The sequence below is a fragment of the Tauraco erythrolophus genome, chromosome 8, assembly GCF_009769465.1.
Source record: "Tauraco erythrolophus isolate bTauEry1 chromosome 8, bTauEry1.pri, whole genome shotgun sequence".
In the NCBI taxonomy this organism is placed as follows: domain Eukaryota; kingdom Metazoa; phylum Chordata; class Aves; order Musophagiformes; family Musophagidae; genus Tauraco; species Tauraco erythrolophus.
In genome coordinates this window covers 16,821,735-16,841,927 of record NC_141472.1, presented here as the reverse complement: position 1 = coordinate 16,841,927, position 20,193 = coordinate 16,821,735, and the positions used below count along the sequence as shown (strand labels likewise).

Sequence of the window (20,193 nt, the reverse complement as noted above, 5' to 3'; positions counted from 1 at the left end):
AGTACCTTTCAGGAAACTGAACAAATAAATAGAGGCACATTTTTAAATCTTGTATTTCTTGTTTGTTTGTTTTAATGACTTAAAGGATAGCTTAAGTTTAAGCAATGTAGTAGCATTTACCTGACTGTAGATGACACTATTTTCCCTCTGTACTAACAAAGTTTCCATCTTCTGAAGTACGCTGCAGACTACAGCAAGACCCACTCTATCCTCATGAACTGATGGATGTTGCTGAAGTGCTGAGGAGAGAAAGGTACACTTGTCTATGTTGGGAGATGAAGCAGTAAGTGTGGTCATAAGAACAGTGCATCCCTCTCCTTGCTCTGCTGTGGAGAAAGAGGAAACATTTTTCCTGCTTCTAAGAAGGCACACTCCCTTCCCCTTTACTACTAATACTATCACTTCTTTTCCCCACCACTCTCTCAAAACTTTTAGTAACACCTTCAAAGTTAGACACCAGTAGACCCTAAAAAAAAAAACAAACAACAAAACAAGAGCTGGAGGCCAGTAGGCACTCAGCCCACAGTGGAAAAGAGCACAGGATTGCATGAAACACAATTAGTCTGCTTCACAGTATGCCAGCCACTTCACAGAGCTCTTTCTTGGGCAGGGCCCTTGTAGCTCCCAGCACCAGTAATAGCCCTTTGCACCAACACTCCCATCAGTAGACTCCAGCAAAAGTTGTCATCAAAGTATAGCCTAGCTTACCTTTAGTGCTGACACTGATGTAGTCAGATGTGTGCATCTGTCTCCCAGGTATTGCATGCTCAGGCCTGGTGGAAGGCTGTTTTCAACTCCATAGTTATGCAAATACAGTGAGAGGGGATATATCACTTATCTGACATGGCTCCCTTCCAGAGGAGCAGAGAGCTCTGACTTCTAGGGCTGTCCAAGGCTTCAGTAGTCATGTAAATGTAACTTCCTAGTGGACTGCTTTACCTGTACAGAAGCTGCTTTCACAGGAGGTAACCCTAGGCAGTATGCCAGCATGCCTCTCTTGCTTGCTGTCAAAGCCTGGGCTGCTGCAACCCTTTCATACCCACAAGGGCCGCTGAAAGGGTATCTGCAATGCTGCAAGATCAGTCCTCCAAGGTGTACTCTCCCCAGGCTTATGTAGGGCCGGGGGAGAACTGGCAGAGCCAGCTAGCTGTCTGTGGTGCCAGCATTTAAAGCACCCCAGCGTTTAAAGGTGGAGTGGAGGAGAGCAGGGAATAAGTGTCACAAAGCTTTTATACTGTCCCCATAGAAGATTTTATTTATACTTTTAAAATTAAAATAAAATAAGCTATGCAAAACATTAGAGATATTCTAGCAAAGACGTACGAGCCCCTAGGAGCTTGGGGACTGCCTGTTCAACCACTAATTTACTTCTGGCTCCATCTCTCTTCCTATTGTTATTAGCTTGCCTGCCTTGGCACTGGGACATCCTCCTTGAAGCTGTTCTTTTGCTTCTTTGATCATCTTGGTCTTTTCCTTGGCTTTGGCAGTTTTCTTCTTTTTGGTTTTGTAGAAAGGGGAGTAAAAGAACTCCATCTTTGTAAATGGGTCACCCTGCCTCAGCTTCCTGCAGAACCAAAAGGGTTAGATTGAACCATCAATGTATTTCTTGAATTCATGTATTATTTCAGTCTGTAAAGTTTCTGATTTTACTGAAATACTTCCACTATAAGATGACTGAGTGGTACAGTTTGTTCCTTGTCCAGTCCAGGAACAGCTGTACCAGGACATAGTACCTTCTGACCCAGTATAAACAACTTCTCACAGAAAGTTCAAACTGTGACACTTTTTCAGGGGGAAAAAAAAAAAAAGAAAACAACACACACACATAGCCTTACCCAGCAGCGTAACAAAGAAAGTCATCATTTCAGGAGTTAAATGGTTCTGTACAGTAGCTATTGCATGTACTGAAACTACAGTTTCTTAGGGAAAAGATGTGTCTACTTGTTGAGGTACTCGTATCTGCCAGCAAAAGTGAATGTAGATACAGCCTGCTTACAGGGAAGAACTCTCCTCCAAACCTAGCATTTCCTTCACTGAAACCCAATTCAAATGGAAGTATTACTTAGCTGTTGTATAAAACTTTAGATACCACAGAATAGCAGCAAGTGAAATTAGGGCTTCCGCTTAGCTGTCTTTATTTAGCCTGTTTTTTATCCTCATGCTAATCCCTCATTAGCACTGGAGTACCACACATGCAGTCTGCTAAGAGATGTGCTCGTTTCAGTGAGGAAAATTACATCTTTAGTAGCTTGCTACCAGAAGCCTGCACCTGTACTAAAGCAGAATTTTGGCTTAACCGTACTGTGGTAGAAGAGGAGGGTCACAGAAACACAAGGGGCAAGAGGAACTTAAAGCGATAGAAAGTCCAGCCCTGCAGAGCGAGCACATTAGAGCAGAGCAGGGCTTGGAGCATGGGAACGATCATGGGACAGAATAGTTTAAAGACCAACCTGTTGAGTTTTGGCTCTGCATAGCAGGCCGGGCCTCGTCTCCGCCTGGATGAGCGCTCCAACACTTCTTCCAAGCCAGAGGAAGGCAGTGTCCTGGCATTGGTCAAGTCCTGTAGTGGCTTGATCTCTGGAAAGGGAGACAATCACACAAGAGTTGATCAAAGTGTTTCCAAGTCATTTCCAGATATCCTAAGAAATACAGCTGCCAAACAGAGAAGAGCTGCGTTACCAGGTTTCTCTGAACACTGCACAATCTTGAACCCAATCATGTTCCCTCTAAACTCAGGAGACCATTTTTGTCCAAAAGTCCCAGACCTGCTCCTCAAAAGTCAGCTTGTGGATCAAATTAGGTTTCTCACTGAAAAAAATACAGGTTGCTAATACTGCTAGTATCATCGGGCCCTGATGTAGTATAAAAATGATACAAAAGTGATAGTTGATAGTTCTAATGCCCAGGAGCTTACAGCCTGAAGGAGAAAGCAAGCTTATGGCACCCAAACAACCTGCAAGACTTCCAGCAAGACATGAGACTCTGCCAGTGTTTACTGTAGCTCACAAAGTGAAGTCAGCCAAGAGAGGGAGGGCTGGAGAACAAACTTCCTCCCTCTCTACAAAGTACTGCCCACTCTTGCTGTTAACAAGCCTGTTTGTCAACAGCTACAGGAAGGAAAAAACCCACAAAACAACAAAGTATCTAGCAACAGGAAGCTCCCAAAAAGACTCAGCTTAATTATGGTATTACCAGCCACGGGATACCCTCCAATTCCTTTTAAAAAATAAACCAAAATAACAATCAAGAGAATTTAGGTAGCTCCTGATGAATTTCCATTGAGTATCTTCACCTAGAGGTATAAAGTCTGAATCCTTGCAGCACTAACCATTCTGGACCAAATGATGCCATCTTCTTCATATTCCATGCCCCAATAATGCTGACTCTAGTAGGCACGGTCAGCATCAAATTACACTTTTCAACTGCCTGAGTAACTGATTTTCTAAATTGACAGGTATGCCCTGCAGACAACACAAGCAGTAAAACACTATTCGCAGCACGCAGTCCTAGTCTTTTCCCAATTATCCACATGTGAACAAGGGACCAGAAATTCAAACTAGAACACAGAAACGACTGGCCTCACAAGCGGAAGCATAAATAGGGTATTGGACACTGATCTTTTAACTCTGAGAAAAAGAGGAGAAGAAAAATATAAGCACTTGCTGCATGGATTTTTGGCACTTGTCTCCAAACACAGGTCCCCTCCCCAGCCTACCACCTACCAGGTTCCTGTGAAGGTGAGCTCTGAGAACTTGAAGCAACCTGATTTCTTTTCCCAGGTATTTCCTCTGCAGTCTTTTCTTTCGATATCACGGAACTTCCTGGCCAATCAGAGGATTTCTCTGACATTCTGTTGCCCTCAGTACTTGAGCTCTTGGAAACTGGTACATCCATAAGCCTGGAGCTGACAGGCGAAGCTGCAGAACAGGTCACAGAGGCAGATCCAAGACTGTATGAAAGATCCATAAGATTATTTGTAAGTGATATTTCAGCTATCTGTTCCTTCAGGAAGGCATATGGCTCAGACAGCAGATCTGTAATGCAGGAAAACTTCCCTGTCAGGGCAGTTTGCTTGGATGCAAGTTCTGCTGAACTTCCAATGGATGCATTAGCACCATCACTTTGTCTGGCCAGGGAATCAGTCTCTGGAGGACTAGAAGTGTTCCTCTTCCTTTGAGGCTTTGGTTTGGGATAAGTCTCTTTTTTCAAAGCATTCATGTTGTTGTCAATTTCAGCTTGCCCCTTTTCTTGAAGGCTGCCTGTCTGGTTTTTATTGCTCTGAGCAGCTACCATCCTCTGAACTCTGGGGATTTTGCTAGCTTTGCTCTCAGGAACAGACCTGGGAGGTACAATTTCACCCCCTTCAAATTCTGTCTGGGCACAACAGAAGTTTCCTGCAAGATCCAAAGGATGGACAACGTAAGTTTTCCTGCTACGTTTAAGATTACTTGGTGAATACTTTGTGCTCTCCTTAGCTACTCCTTGAACATCTATACATGGCCCAAAGACATCAACTTCATTTCTCTGATCACTACAACTGCTCTTCCTGACAGTTTTCTTTCTACTTGTCCGGCTTCTTTTAGGCTGTTCTTCAGCTTTGGCCTCTGGTATTTTCACACTGTTTGGCAGATTCTCCTCAGAGTCATCTCTTTGCCTGATTACTCTAGTTTTTCTGTTGGTTTTCTGTCTGATGCTCTTTGTGCTCACACTTGAGTCCTCTTGCAAAGCACAGGCACTTGAGGTCTCTTTCCTCAAGAAAAGTGAATTTTGTAGACTGGAATCCTCTGAGAGAACTTCATGACTTGAGAAGGCACCGACTGGGCTTTTTGACAAGCTCTCCATACTTTGCATCTCAAAGATACCTTCCTTCTTAAGCTGTTGCAGTAAGTCACCACTTCCAAGACTCTGCAGCTGTGGTGGATTTACTACATATGTTCTTCTGAGATCTCGGACTTCATCAGGAGAGCAAGAATGTTGCTCCACACCACAGCCTCCATTCTTCCTCTTGAAAGACCCCACACAAGCCTTCTGCCTCATCTCAGAAACTTCAGACTCACTAGAACACGTTGCAACTTTTGGCTGAAGAAGCTTCTTTGCATTTTGAGCGCTCTCTTCATCTTGAGTTAGATCAGGACTACTTTCTGCATTGCGTTTCATAGCATTTGTTTTTCTTCTTCCTGTACTTGCTTTTTTAACAGTTGTTTTCTCACCAGTTTTACAATTACCTTTGCTTTTAACCTTTACAGGAACAAACTCAGGGACTCGGCTATAGCTGGAGTCTGTTTCAACACCACACCCAGTTTCTTTAGACTGTGGCAGATCACAGAAAATCTCTTTACCCAAAGATTTTCTGTCAGGAATAACAGTGGTTTGAGTAGGTGAAACCAGGGAGCTGGGAGATTTCAGCTGTGGCTGTGTGCTGCTATTGCTGGAGCTGCTGCTGTCCTTTGTGATACTCCACCGAGCTGCCTGAGTGGAACTGACACACGGGAAGGTATCCACACCAGAGGATGGAGTGCTTGTTGCAAACAGGGTGGAGCGCTTTCTCCTCTGAGTAACATGCCCTTGTGAGAGACGATCAAAGAAACGTTTTGCCATCTCATCAACCTCATATGAAAGAGCATGACCTTCCCAAGCGAGCGCTGGCAAATTGTTGGAATTTTGTTGAGTGGCGCACAAGGCATCTGCTGGAAAGACAAAATTCATTCCTAAGACTGAGAAATGCAGGTAAATGCCAGCTTTCCCCATACCACTAAAAGCCATGCCCCATACACTGTCACAAATCCAGAGCATAGAAAAAGCATGATTTTGTCTCTACAGGGACTCCCCAAACTTACTGACAGAATTGCTCAGCTGGCTCCCCTCAGAACAGAAAGGCAGCCCAAAGCAAGATCAGTTAACCAGCCCTAACATTTAGGAATGCTCACAATCTGTATGAGTGTTATTATTTATATGGCAAATCCACAGGGAACAGAAGATGTGCATCTAGTCAGGTTCTGCACCTTCAGGTATTTCTGAAAACCTTATGTAAGCTCAGTGCCTATTACTCAGAAAGCCTGATGAGTGACCTTGAGCTATTGCACACATGCCAAACATCCCCATCAAGACATCCCATTCTGGGATATACATAATTCTAGCAATATCAGTGTCACTGAAGCATGCAGTCCTAACAGTAATTAGGAGCTGCTGGAGCAATGGTTAGGAGCTAACTGGAGCACTGCACTCATTCATTTCTCAACACAGACAAGCAAAGTCACACCAGAAGAACAGCAGAAGATGCAAATCTACCTCCAAAGATGCAAGAGTCAAGAAAACCCTCTTGTGCTTCCATTGCTTTAGTTGGCTTCTTCCCATTCTCTTCCTGGTCAGACTGAGGCTTCTCAGCAGACTGTGGTGGCAAAGCATCTTTGGAAGCAACAGGCACAATTTCCAGGGGCTCATTAGAAGGTCTCTGAAGATCTAGTGAGGATGTCTGTACTGCTATGGAACTGCCACCCTGCTGTCCTGCATTACACAGCTTGGAAATAGGCACCCTCATTGGCATCCCTGCAGCCCTGGTGAGAAGGAATAACAGCAATGTAGCATGTTCTGTACCTGCAACAGGCCCCAGAATCCAGTAGAACAGCTACAGCTTTCACCTCCATCCAGAGTTGTTGAAACACATTTCTGAAGTTTCCAAGTGCCAAAGAACACACACTGCCCAGCCAAGGACACACTTCTCATTTTTGTGCAAGCACAACTCATAAGGAAAGCACACTGCTGCAGACACAGAAGCAGGAATAAAATACACTGAGGCAACAAGGAAGTAAGGCCTTTCAGCACACAGGTTTTGACCACAGGTTCACCTCACTGTGGAACACTAATGTGGCTGCTTGGAGGTATGTGTGTGGGCAACTCCAAGGGCTCCCCTGGGTTCAAAGGGGAGACTAGACAGAGGAGAAACAGAACTTCAAATATATTTTAAGAGATCTTGCTCCAACCCTCTTTCCAGAATGCAAGTTTACATCATACAAGCAAATGACTATTAAGCATTTATATATAATAAACATCAAAGCAGCCAGCTATGGCATTCACTCCCTCAAGGAAATATTGAGGTGCTCACCACCTACAAAGGAAAAACTACCTAAAAGCAATGCACTTTCAAACAAAGGAGGGAGAACGAGCAGTTTATGCGTAGACTTGGCATTAAGACAAAAAGACAAGAAGTGGCAGCAGAAAGACATAGAGCATAGGAAACCATTAAGCAGTGGTGGTCTAGAGAAGACATCTCATGTAAAGCAGACAGCTGGGCACACACGAAAAACACAAGAGGAAGTTTAGCATATAGAAATTCAGGACAACCTTGCTGATATCTGACATTTTAAGGCCCACCTCACAAGTTGACCATCTGCAATATCATCGGCCCAGCTATCTTCAGTCATGCTGGTCTTCTGGCCATTGGACAGGGATGTAGAACTTGTATGGAACTGGAAAGCAGAGAAATAGAAGGGTGGTTTAAAACTATTGCAATCCCCTGTGCAGCCTCCTGCACAGAAACAGCAGAAGCACAGTTTCACCCTGAAAAGTATGTCAAATACTGCTGGTGACCCTCTCCCATTTCAGATTGCACAAATTATGGAATAACTTGCAGCAGAGTCAGATTCTGTCTCCACAGGCTTAATGATCAAGTTAAACTAGTTCAGATAATCTCAGACTAGGAAGCAGGAATATTTTCCCACCCACTCATGAGACAGGACATATGGAAAGTGTCCTATTTCCTATCCCAAGTTGCCACAGCAACACTTAAAAAAAGAAATTGAAAAGAAGTCATAACGTGTCATAGCAGAAGACCCTACCGGCCAATACAGCCAATGACTTAGAGGAAGGCAGTTTAGAACTGTAGCCTTTCCTATAGAAGACACTACCCTGGAAATCGTTAAGACCACGCTAAAATCAAGGATGCAGCCAGCACAATTCAAGCAAGGAAAGAAAAACACTTGAAGCATCAAACACTGAAGCAAGCAGGCAACACAAAGCACAAGACAGAGACAAACACAGCCCCCCTTCCAAAGCAGTGTGCTCACGTTTCTCATGGTTTACCTCAGAGAGCCGAGCCATCTTAACTGCAGTCACAAGGTTTTCAAGTTCCTTCAAGGTGTTATTCTATGTTGAGGTAATAAAGACAAACCATACAGACATTAAATCAACACATCTATTCCAACAAGGATGCCGGTAGCTAGTGCAAGACATGTTCTGGGGAGAAAGCAGCTTGGAAGAAAGAGCAAGCAAATGAACAGTGACATTTTTCATATGCAGAGAATACGGACAATCAGTGACAGCTCACTCCTCCCAAGATTGGGATGCTAGTGCTGCATACCTTGCCTGTCGCCCCTCCCCATGCCATCCACGCTGTTAGTACCATACCAGGAAGGAGAGCTTGTGTCGCAGCAGAGCGTTCTGAAAGTGGCACTGCTCCACCTCCTTCTGTAAGATGATCTTCTCATGGCTGAGCCGCTGTGCGTTGGCTTTCTCCGCATTGAGGGCCAGGGCCAGTGCTTTATTGTTGTGCTTTAGGGAGACTTTAATAGTGGAGGAGTTGTCTGTAAGTGGTAGAGAAGTATCGCACAGAATTAGCATCCAAGGTCTCATTCATGACTCTTCCCTCACCATACTTCTTCCTCTCCCCAGAATAGCCTCCCTCAGGCTCAGATCTCTACAACTTAACAGCCTCTACACAAAGTGAGCAGTATGATTCCTTCCAGCAATAGAAGTCTCCAGAGAACAGCAGGAAAAACTTTCCGTAATAACCTGCAATACTTCAGACAGACACCCTCTCCATCCTCAGTGGATCATCAGCAAGCTACTGCTTCAATTCCTAATGAACGATGGTGTGGTTCAGGTGCTGAGTTTAGAAAGATCTGATCAAAGTCAGAAGCATGTCACCTATAGCTCTGAGTCCTCATCTCCATCCAAAAAGTAGTAGCCTTTGAGCAGATTTACATCCACATTTCTCAATTTCGAAACAAATAAATAAAAGTAACAGAAATATCCAACTCTTTCAAGGTAATTCAAATTATCTCATGCACTATCATTGCATTATTTCCCTCATAAAAACAAATCACACTTGGGCTAGCTTCTGCACAGAATTGCATATACACTGAAATACTTTCACGCTTATTTTTGCTGTTTGGACCCTGAGTACTCAATTACCCAGACACAGCTGTCTAATGCCATGTGAGACAGCGCCGAGCAGCCTGCGATGCCCCCAACCGCTGCTCCAAAGGTTCTGCGTTAAACCTGCCAATCACAGATACTTCAGACGCCTCTGGGCACCTCAGGTGGCACTTATTTGCAGGTTACTGAATTCACTAGAAACCCACGGACAGAAAACCAGCTGTTAAATACAAGCCCTGGGTAAGAGACTGCTGCCCACCATCACGGCCAAAGGCGCGGTTACAAGCTGACATAGCTGCCAGCCTCTGCACGCACTGCAAGGCAAAATACACTTACTAATGATTTTCGTTTTGATTTTTGATGCAATTGAGGCGTTCAACTTTGCAGTCCTCAAGGCACCATTCTTCTTCTTCTCCCGCATCCGCTCTCTTACATCACTCAGGCTAAAGAAAGATGTTTCGGAAGCCTCCCGAGATGCCATAGCTGGAGAGAGTGACACCGAGCGGGGTCAGCACCCGTCGACTTCCCCTCGGCAAGCACTTACCGGCCGAGACCTCCGCTCCCCCCGAGAAGCGCACCCGCGGCCTCGCCTCCCGCCCCGCCGCGGCACGGAACCCCGCGGGGAGGAACGAGGCCGCGGCCACACCGCGCTGCGCCACACCTCGCCCCAAGCTGCCCCCAGGCGCGACGGCCGCCATGGGCCGTTACCGCCCCTCCACCGCCTCCCTCACGCCGGCGGGCCCTGACGGGCGGACCCCTCCCGCCCCGTCTTACCGGTGTGCGGAGCGGCAGCCTCGGCACCCTCCGGCGCGGCGAGCCCCGCAGGACGGCGGGCAACCGCCCCTCGCCGCAGCCGGAGAAGGAGGGAAGGCGAGAAAGGAAGCCCTGCCCGCCGGGAGACTTTTGAATGCAGCCCGGCCCCGCCCCGCGGGATGGCGGAGCGGCGAGCTGTGCTTCACGGCGGCGCGCTGCTCCGCCAGGAAGGCAGGGGAAGGAGCGGCAGGCACGCACTTCCCGTGCCCGCTGCTGGTTGCGGTGGAGAGGGGCCGTTACTTGCCCCGTCCCTCAGGGCGCGGGCGGGCGGCGTGTGCGGGGACCCCGCGGCACTCGCGCTCCCGGGTGAGGCCGTGCCGCCATTTCGCGCCGCGTCTCGGGCTGGGCCGCAGAGGGGGCGCTCCGCCGTCGTGGGGAAAGAGGATCTCGGAGCACCGCCGCTGTGGCCGCGCCGTCCGGCTGGCTGGGCGCACCCGACGTTGAGGCGGCGGTGGTGAGGGTGCCGCTGCCAGCGTGCCCCGGGCACGCAGCGCTGAAACGCCTCAGGAAAGCCCGGGGGTTGTTCGGAACGACAGATCTCACCCCAAAATTGGGGTTGGTTTGTCTGCGGAATGCGGCACCCGGCTTGCGGCTTTCACCTGCGAAAAAGTGACATTTTACAGTCGTGTTAAAAGGAATTTTTTTTTCTTAAGTGATTTACATTTCAGTCCAAGTTAACGCATTGCTTTCCAGACACCTTTGAAGTTGTGAGAAGTAAGGAAGTGGTTAAAAAATTTTGCTTTCGCCTAGAGTTAATTAAGCCTGCATGACAAGGACACTTACAGCTAAAATAAAAAAAATAAAAATAGACATAATCCCCCAGAGCGGTGGAGAGTACAGTGTAAATCTTTGAGCGTGGTCAACTCCCTACCAGAGGTACGAAACTGAGGGACGGCATGGTAAACTCCCGACTCCAGATAAGAAGGTGACGGATTGAAGCCAGCTGGAACCTGGGGGGGGGGGAGGGGGGGGGGAGTGGAGTTCATGCTGATGAAGACTCCTGACTTCATCCACACCGACCCCCTGGGACGACCACCAGGATAAACTGCGCATGACTGGTGGGAGGGAGGAGTAAGGTGGACTTATGTAAATACTAATTGTAATATCTCCTCCCTGTCCCCCGAGATAATAATGAATATATAAAAACATGTATGAGTATGTAACGAATTACAGCATAAATCACCCACTGACGATTGTGTCGGCATGCCTCTGGCTACGGTCATGCGCCCCGCGCTGTGATCTTAGCTCCACTGACTTTGTCCCCAAATAAACTACGTGAAAACTATTTATGTGGGCTCGTTTCTTACATCCTCAAGAAATTGACGTTGCATGTGCAGATGTGACTATGCTAAATATTTTAGGGAAATGACATGTAAGGAAAAAGCAGCCAAATAGTTTGCAGAACAGCCATTTACGGTGGAGGTGTTGAGGGAATTTGCAATACAAACAAGGCTGGCAAAAACGCTTCTACCTGCTGCCACGGCCATGTGGATGATAGCCCTTTGCAAGAGCCCTAAATCCTACTCCTGCTACTACTCTGTGGAATTTGTTAATACGTTAGCTTATGAGCATTAAATCATGAGAATTATTAAATAAATTTATTCCTTCCAACTTAATTAAGTAGCAGATTGACGAAACATCCTCCATACCAGCCCTGAAATTCAGACCTGCAGTGGGTAACGATGCTGCAGACATGCAGACCTGCCTGTTCCTTTATTTCTTGCTCCAAGGAACTCGTGACGGGCATTAAATGTGCTATGTGGTGTGGGGAAAAGACTTTGGTATCCTTCTCTAATATGTATTCTTTGCTTCATGCATGACAAATTCCACAGTTTGAGGGGCCTAAACTTTCAGTTTCTAAGTTACTAAGTTTATTAAGCACAGTGGTTAGCAAATTAAATTAATGGCAATAACGAAGAGAAAGAACAGCACAAATTCTTAAATACCAAGTAGGTTTTTTCCTGGAAAACATCTGTGTCTCATGATAATACATTTGCTTTTATGTTTTCTTAGGCCATCACAAAGAAAGGCAGCATTATGATCATAAACTCATTCCTATTGTTTACTCGGTAATCGGTTAATAACATGAGAAGCACATTCCCAAGGAGGGAGATGGCTCATTCCATTCAGAACTACAGCCCGAAAACCTTCCTAATCTACAAAATCCAATACTCTCACTGACTTGTTAGTCGTCATGATGCACTGGCTCCCATAGGCAATCCTGTGCAAGATGTGCCCTGCTTCTGTGGAATCATACACACAGTTAGGGTCTGACCTTGGTGATTTAAGTCTGTGTTCTTGGTGAGTTGGGAAACACTGATAAAGAGAAAGAATGTTGATTTAAAGTAAAAGGGAGTGTGAGAAGCTGGCATAGGGAGTGTGAGAAGCTGACATTGAGCTTAGCAGATAGAAAACGATGCTTTTTTAGGCACCGCCAATAGCAAAGCTAAAACAGACGCGTGCACTACTGGTTGTAACCAATCATAACTAAGCAAAGGGCGCGTGGACACATCGTGGCTGGAAAAATGATCCATAAAAGCTGCTTGTAAATTGCAACAAACATCTCTGGGATCACATCTACAGAGCCCGTGCGTTAATCCGCTGCAAACGGCGCCTGAACAGGGACCTGATATTCAAGTCGACTGATGGGCCAAAGCTGCAGAGAGTGAGTGAACAGCGGGGCAGCCTGGCTGGACAAATTGGCGGATGAGAGCTGAGCCGTCCGGACCGAAATTATCAGCAGGATACGAGACCTGAAGAGTCCGGACCAGTGACTCCTGCAGGAGGCAGGTGAGCAGCCAGGGACGGTGGGGTCATCTGTATCGGCCAAAGAAAAATCAATCGTTAAAGTTTTTATGAAAATCCTTGGGAGACGGGGCGTAGCCTTTGACAAGACACAACTGCGTCTGTTGCTTACATGGCTTAAAGGGAAGCGGGTATTTAAGGATTCAACAGAAGTTTTAATATTGACCCAAGGCGAGAGGCGGGACAGGTGCTGTTTGACGCCGCGTCACACTCAGCAGTGACTGGTTTACTCACAGCCTGGCGCCTGGTCTTGGACTCACTACAACAGCTTAAAGCGGACCGCGCCACAGCTGCAGTCACAAATGCTGCCACTAATCCCGCGTCACCAGCTGCAGCTGTAAGTGCTGCCACAGCCGTAAAAGCTGCCACCAATCCCGTGTCACCAGCTGCAGTTGTAAATCCTGTGTCACCTACTACGGCAGGCGCTACAGCGGACGGGTGTGATTTGCCACCACCACCACCACCTCCCCCCGATTTACCTCCGCCGTCCCTCATCCCTGCTCCCGCTTCTACAATAACTCCCTCTTCTATTTCTACAACTCCCTCTTCTGCTTCTGCAACTCCCTCCTCCACAGACCTACTGGGAGCTGTGATACCACCAATTAAGATGGAGGGTCCTGATCCCCGCCATCACTGGCAAAAACTCAAGGAACAGGCGGAAAAGGAGGGAGAATATGACCTGGCGCAGCATCTTGCTTGTCTGCCTGATGGGTGTGCTGAATACAGGGGATTAGAGTTTGGGCTAGTGAAAGAGTTAAGAAAGAGCGTATTGGACTACGGTCTCACTTCCCCTTACACTCAAGGGTTGCTGCGATCGGTAATGTTTAATTACGAACTTACTCCTTTCGACATTAAACAGATCGCAGCGCTCATATTCACACCCACCCAAAAGGTGATGTTTGAATCCCACTGGCGCTCTGCTTGCGAACTAAAGATGCTGGAGAACTATGAGAGACAGGACGGGGACCCACTGAGGGGTGTGGGCATCCCTCAGTTAATGGGAGAAGCGCCTGTACATGCTCCTCAACGGCAGGCACGCCTTAATCCAGCTATTCTAGCCCAATCCCGTCAGCTAGCATACCAAGCTATGCTGAAAACACCTGATACGGGTAAAGTTATGAGTTCCTTTACGTCCATCCGACAAGGAGCTAATGAACCGTACATGCTTTTTATAGATAAATTAAGGGAAGCAATAGAAAAGCAGGTAGAGAATGAGGTGGCAAGAGAGGTGTTATTAATGAAATTAGCAGTAGAAAATGCCAACGCAGATTGCAAACGCATGTTAGAACCTCTTAGGAATCCCAGTATTGCTGAAATGATGGAGGCATGTCAGAAGGTGGGGACGGTCCAGCATAAAATGGAAGCAATGGCAGCTGCCTTTGCAGCCATGAGGGTGGATCGGGTTTGTTATAGGTGCGGGCAGCCTGGTCACTTTAAGCGGGATTGCCCTAAAATTCCTGTAAGGCCAGGAGTCTGCCCGAGATGTAGGAAGGGACGCCACCTTGTTAAAGAATGTTACTCTAAATATAGTCGAGAAGGGAGATTGCTGCCAGGAAACTTCAAGAAGAACGCAAGTTGCAGGTGCATGCAGACACAAGTGCCTCGACGTATTCCCCAAGTGGATGCAGTCGCCTCCGAGCGCGAACCACCGGCAGCGCAGGAATGGATGTGGCCACCCTCAGTGAAACAACAATAACGGATACTGCAGTACACAAGATCCCAGTGGACACAGAAGGGCCTGCAGACCATGGATTAAGCGCACTATTACTGGGACCGTCAAGTACAACTGTACAGGGTTTATTTGTGTTGCCTGGAGTAACAGATGCAGATTTTGAAGGACAAATTCAGGCTATGGTTTGGACTCCTTCCCCACCTACTGTTGTACCCGCAGGAGCCCGAATAGCCCAATTAATACCCTTCCAGGGTTGACCCCTAACTATAGAAAAAAGAACAAGGGGGACTGGGGGTTTGGTATCCACAAGTCCTGCGGTTCTATGGGTACCACCGGTGACAGAACAACAACCCAAACTAACATGTACTGTGTGTAATGCTGAGGGCAAACCTACTACTGTCACAATGATGGGAATGATCGATACTGGCGCAGATGTCACAGTTATTTCCTCAGCAAAATGGCCTTCGTCATGGCCAGTACGACCGGTGGCCTCTGGCCTGTCGGGTATTGGAGGCACTACCACATCATACCAGAGTGTTAACTTCATTCAAGTGGTGGGCCTCAAGGGACAGGTCTCCACAATACACCCCTATGTGGTGGGGGTTCTGCTCATCCTGTGGGGAAGAGACATGCTGGCCTCCTGGGGGGTCACCACTGGAACTCAGCATTTTATGTAGGGGTCACTGCAGCACGGCCCACCCTTTCTATTACATGGCTAACAGATAAACCTGTCTGGGTGGATCAGTGGCCCCTTACACTTGAAAAGCTCCGTGCGCTGCATGAATTGGTTAACGAACAGTTACACCAGGGGCATATTGTGCCGACCACTAGCCCATGGAACACACCTGTATTTGTAATAAAAAAGAAAAATGGAAAGTGGCAACTGTTACATGACCTGTGGCAAGTAAATGTGGTAACGGAAGGCATGGGAGCCCTTCAACCAGGACTCCCTTCCCTCACTATGATTCCAGCTAATTGGCCAATTACCGTATTGGATCTAAAAGATTGTTTCTTTACCATCCCTCTTGCGGAGAAGGATGGGACAAAATTTGCCTTTTCCATCCCTTCAATCAATCAGAGCAAACCCATGAAGCGATATCACTGGGTTGTACTGCCACAGGGTATGAAAAACAGTCCCACTATCTGTCAAATGTATGTGGCACAAGCCCTCTAAGGAATAAGGCTTAAATATCCACAAATGTTGGTCTGTCATTACATGGACGATATCCTATTGACAGGTCAGTTGCCCAACTTATTGGCAAGGGCAACTGAGGAAGCAAGGGCAGTGCTTTCTCCGTATGGGTTACAGATCGCTCCGGAAAAGGTTCAAAAGGAGCAACCTTGGAAATATTTGGGGTGGAAAATCTCTATGTCAACTGTGCAACCTCAGCGGATCACCCTGCACACAGAAACACAAACCTTAAATGACCTTCAAAAGTTGCTGGGTACCATAAATTGGGTCCGCCCCTTGCTAGGCATTGATAATACTCAGCTCTCCCCTCTCTTTGATATGCTGAAGGGAGAGCCTAGCTTAAATTCACCCTGACAGCTAATGTGGACGCATAAAAAGCTCTAGCCCAGGTAGAACTAGCAATCCAGTCTCGACAGACCTACCGACAAAAAGAAAATTTGGAGATTACATTAATGATCATTAATAATGCAAAACAGCCCTTAGGGTCTAATAGCACAGTGGGATGAGGAACAACAGAATGATCCTGTGATCCTACTGGAATGGGTATTTCTGTCACATCAGCCAACAAAAAACATTGTAACCAGAACCGAAATGATTGCTATGGTCATATGTAAAAGTAGAAAACAAATTGTACAAATGAAAGGTAGAGAATCAGCCTGTATCAGAATTCCACTCACACAGAAACGGTGCTTAGCAAATAGTGTCGCACTGCAGAATGCCTTTTTGGGTTTGACAGGGCAAGTGTCAATCCATTACCCTTCAGACAAAATGTTGAACGCCCTACAAGGCCTTCCTCTACAGTTCTGACCTTGGTGTCGTCCCTACACCTGTTGAGAGAATCATGGTATTTACAGATGGGTCCGGAAAGACAGGGAAGGCCGCTATAGTATGGAAAGACGATAGAGGTTGGAACGAGGAGGTCCAAATCGTTAAAGGCTCACCGCAAATTGTAGAGTTATCAGCCGTGGTTGCAGTATTCAAAAAATGGGAGGCACCATTCAGCTTAATCACTGACTCACAATATGTCTGTGGGGTTGTTCAACGTATAGAATATGCTTGGTTAAGGGAAGTCAGTAATGAACAATTGTTTTTTCTCTTTAAGGCACTGCTGTGGGAAGTCAATCATAGAATTAATGACTTCTATATTATGCGTGTACGAAGTCATACTAACTTACCAGGTTTTATTGCAGAAGGTAACGCACGAGCTGATAGGCTCACTCTGCCAATTTGATCGTCCCCGGTACCTGACAGGGTACAGCAGGCAACGACCTCCCCTGCTTTTTACCACCAATCAGCGAAGGCCCTACGACGCCAATTTCACTTATCTTGGTCTGAGGCATGACAGATCCTACAAATGTGCCCAGACTGTCAACCATTTGCTGCCATTAGGCATATGGGAGTTAATCCTAGAGGGTTACATGCCTTACAGCTCAGGCAAACAGATGACACCCATGTCCCACAATTTGGCTGACAAAAATATGTACGTTTCCATTGATACCTATTCTCATGCAATATGGGCCACAGCATGCACAGGAGAGAAATCTCGTGATGTGACACAACATTTTATCAGTGCTTTTGCAGCATTGGGGGTGCCGCAACAGATCAAGACAGACAATGGTCCCGCTTATGTAAGTCAAACAGTGCATCAAGTCCTCCATCGCTGGGGAATTACCCATGTCACCGGAATACCACATTCGCCCCAAGGCCAAGCAATAGTAGAACATACTCATACGGTTCTCAAAGCCATGCCAGAAAAACAAAAAGGGGGAATGCAGGATGAGCCCCCACAAAACAGGCTTAACAAATCTGTATATACCTTGAATTACCTAAACTTGCACGATCACGATGCGGACCCCCCTATTATAAGACATTTTCATTCCCTCACAAACAAAGGGGAAGAAGGTAAACGAGCAAAAATATGGGTAAAATCACTATTAACACAAAAATGGGAGGGACCGTTTGAGTTGTTAACCTGGGGTGGAGGATATGCTTGTGTCTCCACAGATAACGGCGTTAAGTGGGTCCCTGCAAGGTGCGTGTGACCAGCCTTGAACCGCAACAATGAGACCACCTCGGACAACATCAAGACAGACACGGATGAGCCTAGCGGATGCCAGCAACCCTGTGATTCAGAATAATCGTCTGGAAGGCAGCACCACTGGCATTGGACTGGGAGCATCACGGCTCAGGAAGTTTGGGACTGGAAGGGCGAGTGGGAAATCAAATTGCTTGTTTGATTTGTGGGAAAGGGCCTGAGATTGGGAAAGAACTAAGAAACAGTGTGAGAGGAGATTTGACTGGAAGCAACAATGAATGTTTGCTACTTATCGTCAGGGATAATTATCCTAGAAATATGTTCCACAGCCGGAGCCATATGGGCCTCGGTCTCACAAAGAAGAAATATATGGGTAACGATGGCTAATGCCACAGGCCAGGACGCTGCCTGCCTGTCAATGTCCTCAGCAGGTAACCCCTTCCGCACTTGCCTGATCGGGCTACCTACGAACAGGGTAATGCCGTTATGTACCCAACACCATGCCAGGCGGCACAGGCGGCACATTGTGCTCCTCGTGGCACAATAACTGGGATGGATGGGTCACGTACCTACCCTTACGTGGAGCAGAGCCGCAAGAGCTGGAGCTCCTACGATCGGTAAAAATGGATTACTGTCTATGCTTTAACTACTCAGGATCAAATCAAGCAGGGGTAGTTAGTATAAATGCTACCACAGATGTATATCGGAACGCGACAGCATGGTGCAATATTACCAGTCACAACATTTCTAAATCTGCTAACGCACCGTTACGCCTGACACAAGGATTGTTCCTAATATGCGGGGATAGAGCGTGGCAGGGTATTCCTTTGCATATGAGGGGAGGTCCATGTACTATAGGGACTTTAGGAATGTATTTACCTAATACCACCATGATCCTAAGTCATAGGCACACCCAGAATAAGTGACGCACACATGCTTTTGATAGTCAGTGCGATTCTGGAGCAGAATTTTGGGATCCAGCAAAAATCATTGCAGCTTCAATATTTGCACCAGGATTTGGAGTGGCACAGGCATTGACTACACTGAATAAATTAGGCTGTTGGCTTGCAAAACAAACTAATGCTACAGCTTCCGCTTTATCAATGCTTTTAACTGATGTAGATTCTCTTAGACATGCTACACTGCAAAATCAAGCCACCATAGAATTTTATTGCTAATGCATGGGCATGGTTGTGAGATACTAGAAGGAATGTGTTGTGTGAACTTGTCTGATCACTCAGAATCAATTCATGAAACGATACAGAAGTTGAAGGTCTGGGTGAATGAATTACAGGTTAATCGAGATTGGTTGAGTAGCTTGTTCAAGGACTGGGGAATTACAGGTTAGTTAGTATCTTTAGTAAAGGCAGGGATTATGTTACTAGTAATCTTTTTATGCATAATCATAATCGTTCCCTGCCTATTGTCATGCTTTCAGTGGATGGAACAGAGTACAGTTTGTCAAGTAATGGTCACAGAAAAACAAAAAAGGGGAATTGTGGAATCATACACACAGTTAGAGTTTGACCTTGATGATTTAAGTCTGTGTTCTTGACAAGTTGAGAAACACCAGTAAAGAGGAAGAATGTTGATTTAAAGGAAAAGGGAGTGTGAGAAGCTGACATTGAGCTTAGCAGATAGAAAATAATGCTTTTTTAGGCATAGCCAATAGTACAGCAAAAATAAGCGCGTGCACTACTGATAGTAACCAATCATAACTAAGCAAAGGGCACTCGGACACATTGTGGCTAGAAGAATGATCTATAAAAGCTGTTTGTAAATTGCAATAAACGTCTCTGGTATCACATCTACGGAGTCCGTGCGTTAATCCGCCGCATGCTTCCATTGGAAGGACAACGGCAAGATTTAGTAAGTCATGTTGGGATTTCTTTGCTGTTGGAGTTTCTCCTAATACTGTAAGCGAAAACAGAACATTGATGAAAGAACAAGTAGCAGGATCCTTGCCATGTGCCATAAACACTGCAAATGGAACCCCAGGTGGGCTCTTGGGAGGTAGGTGGTCTAGTTTTTCACTGTTCCATATGGTGGAATACTGGAATAGTGGAAGCTGATGGCTTCTTTTGCAAGCAATTAGATCCATCAGAAAACCCAGGGAATAGTCTCTGCCTCCCTTGTTAGCAAGTCTCCTGTATTTCCAACTAGCCACTCAGTAATGAAACTCAATGCCTAGAAGTGTAAAAAGATTGCTTAGCTTGAAACTGATAACTCAGCCTGAAGGTGCAGGTTTTACCTATTTTCTGTGTTGTATTTTTTTTTTTTCATTTAATTTGCCTCAGCTCAGCAGTGTTATTTCTAAGCAACAGGAGAAAACTGCAGTCCTGTGTGGAGCCATAGCCTATTTTCCCTGGCACACAAACTGAGAGGCAGAGACAAGAAAGGAACAGCAACATCAAGAGGGAGTTCCTCCTCGTAGATACCTGGAGTCAGAGAGGCTCCAAACCCAGATCCTGAGGCCTGTTCCAAGAGCGGATACAGATAGTGCGTGATTTCTTGTGTACATGT

General features: G+C 46.4%; 1 protein-coding gene across 1 annotated transcript; it reads right to left on the bottom strand.

Annotated features, from left to right (window-relative positions):
- Positions 1-1,339: 1,339 nt before the first annotated feature.
- Positions 1,340-9,634, bottom strand: LOC104371463 (uncharacterized). Its single transcript, XM_009991424.2, has 8 exons — positions 9,490-9,634; positions 8,404-8,579; positions 8,080-8,142; positions 7,372-7,466; positions 6,289-6,554; positions 3,723-5,684; positions 2,451-2,577; positions 1,340-1,564 (listed from the first exon to the last, which is right to left on the bottom strand). The coding sequence occupies exons 1-8, from the start codon at positions 9,632-9,634 to the stop codon at positions 1,360-1,362; spliced, it is 3,039 nt and encodes a 1,012-aa protein (XP_009989726.2). The 3' UTR covers positions 1,340-1,359.
- Positions 9,635-20,193: the final 10,559 nt, after the last annotated feature.

Bases quoted from the DNA above. Each gene is read 5' to 3' on its own strand.
- LOC104371463 (XM_009991424.2), bottom strand. From the start codon at position 9,634: ATGGCATCTCGGGAGGCTTCCGAAACATCTTTCTTTAGCCTGAGTGAT. The intron at 8,143-8,403 runs GTATGGTACTAA...ACCTCAACATAG, and splicing joins GACACAAGCTCTCCTTCCTG to AATAACACCTTGAAGGAACT. The intron at 1,565-2,450 runs GTTGGTCTTTAA...TTGGTTCTGCAG, and splicing joins GCAGAGCCAAAACTCAACAG to GAAGCTGAGGCAGGGTGACC.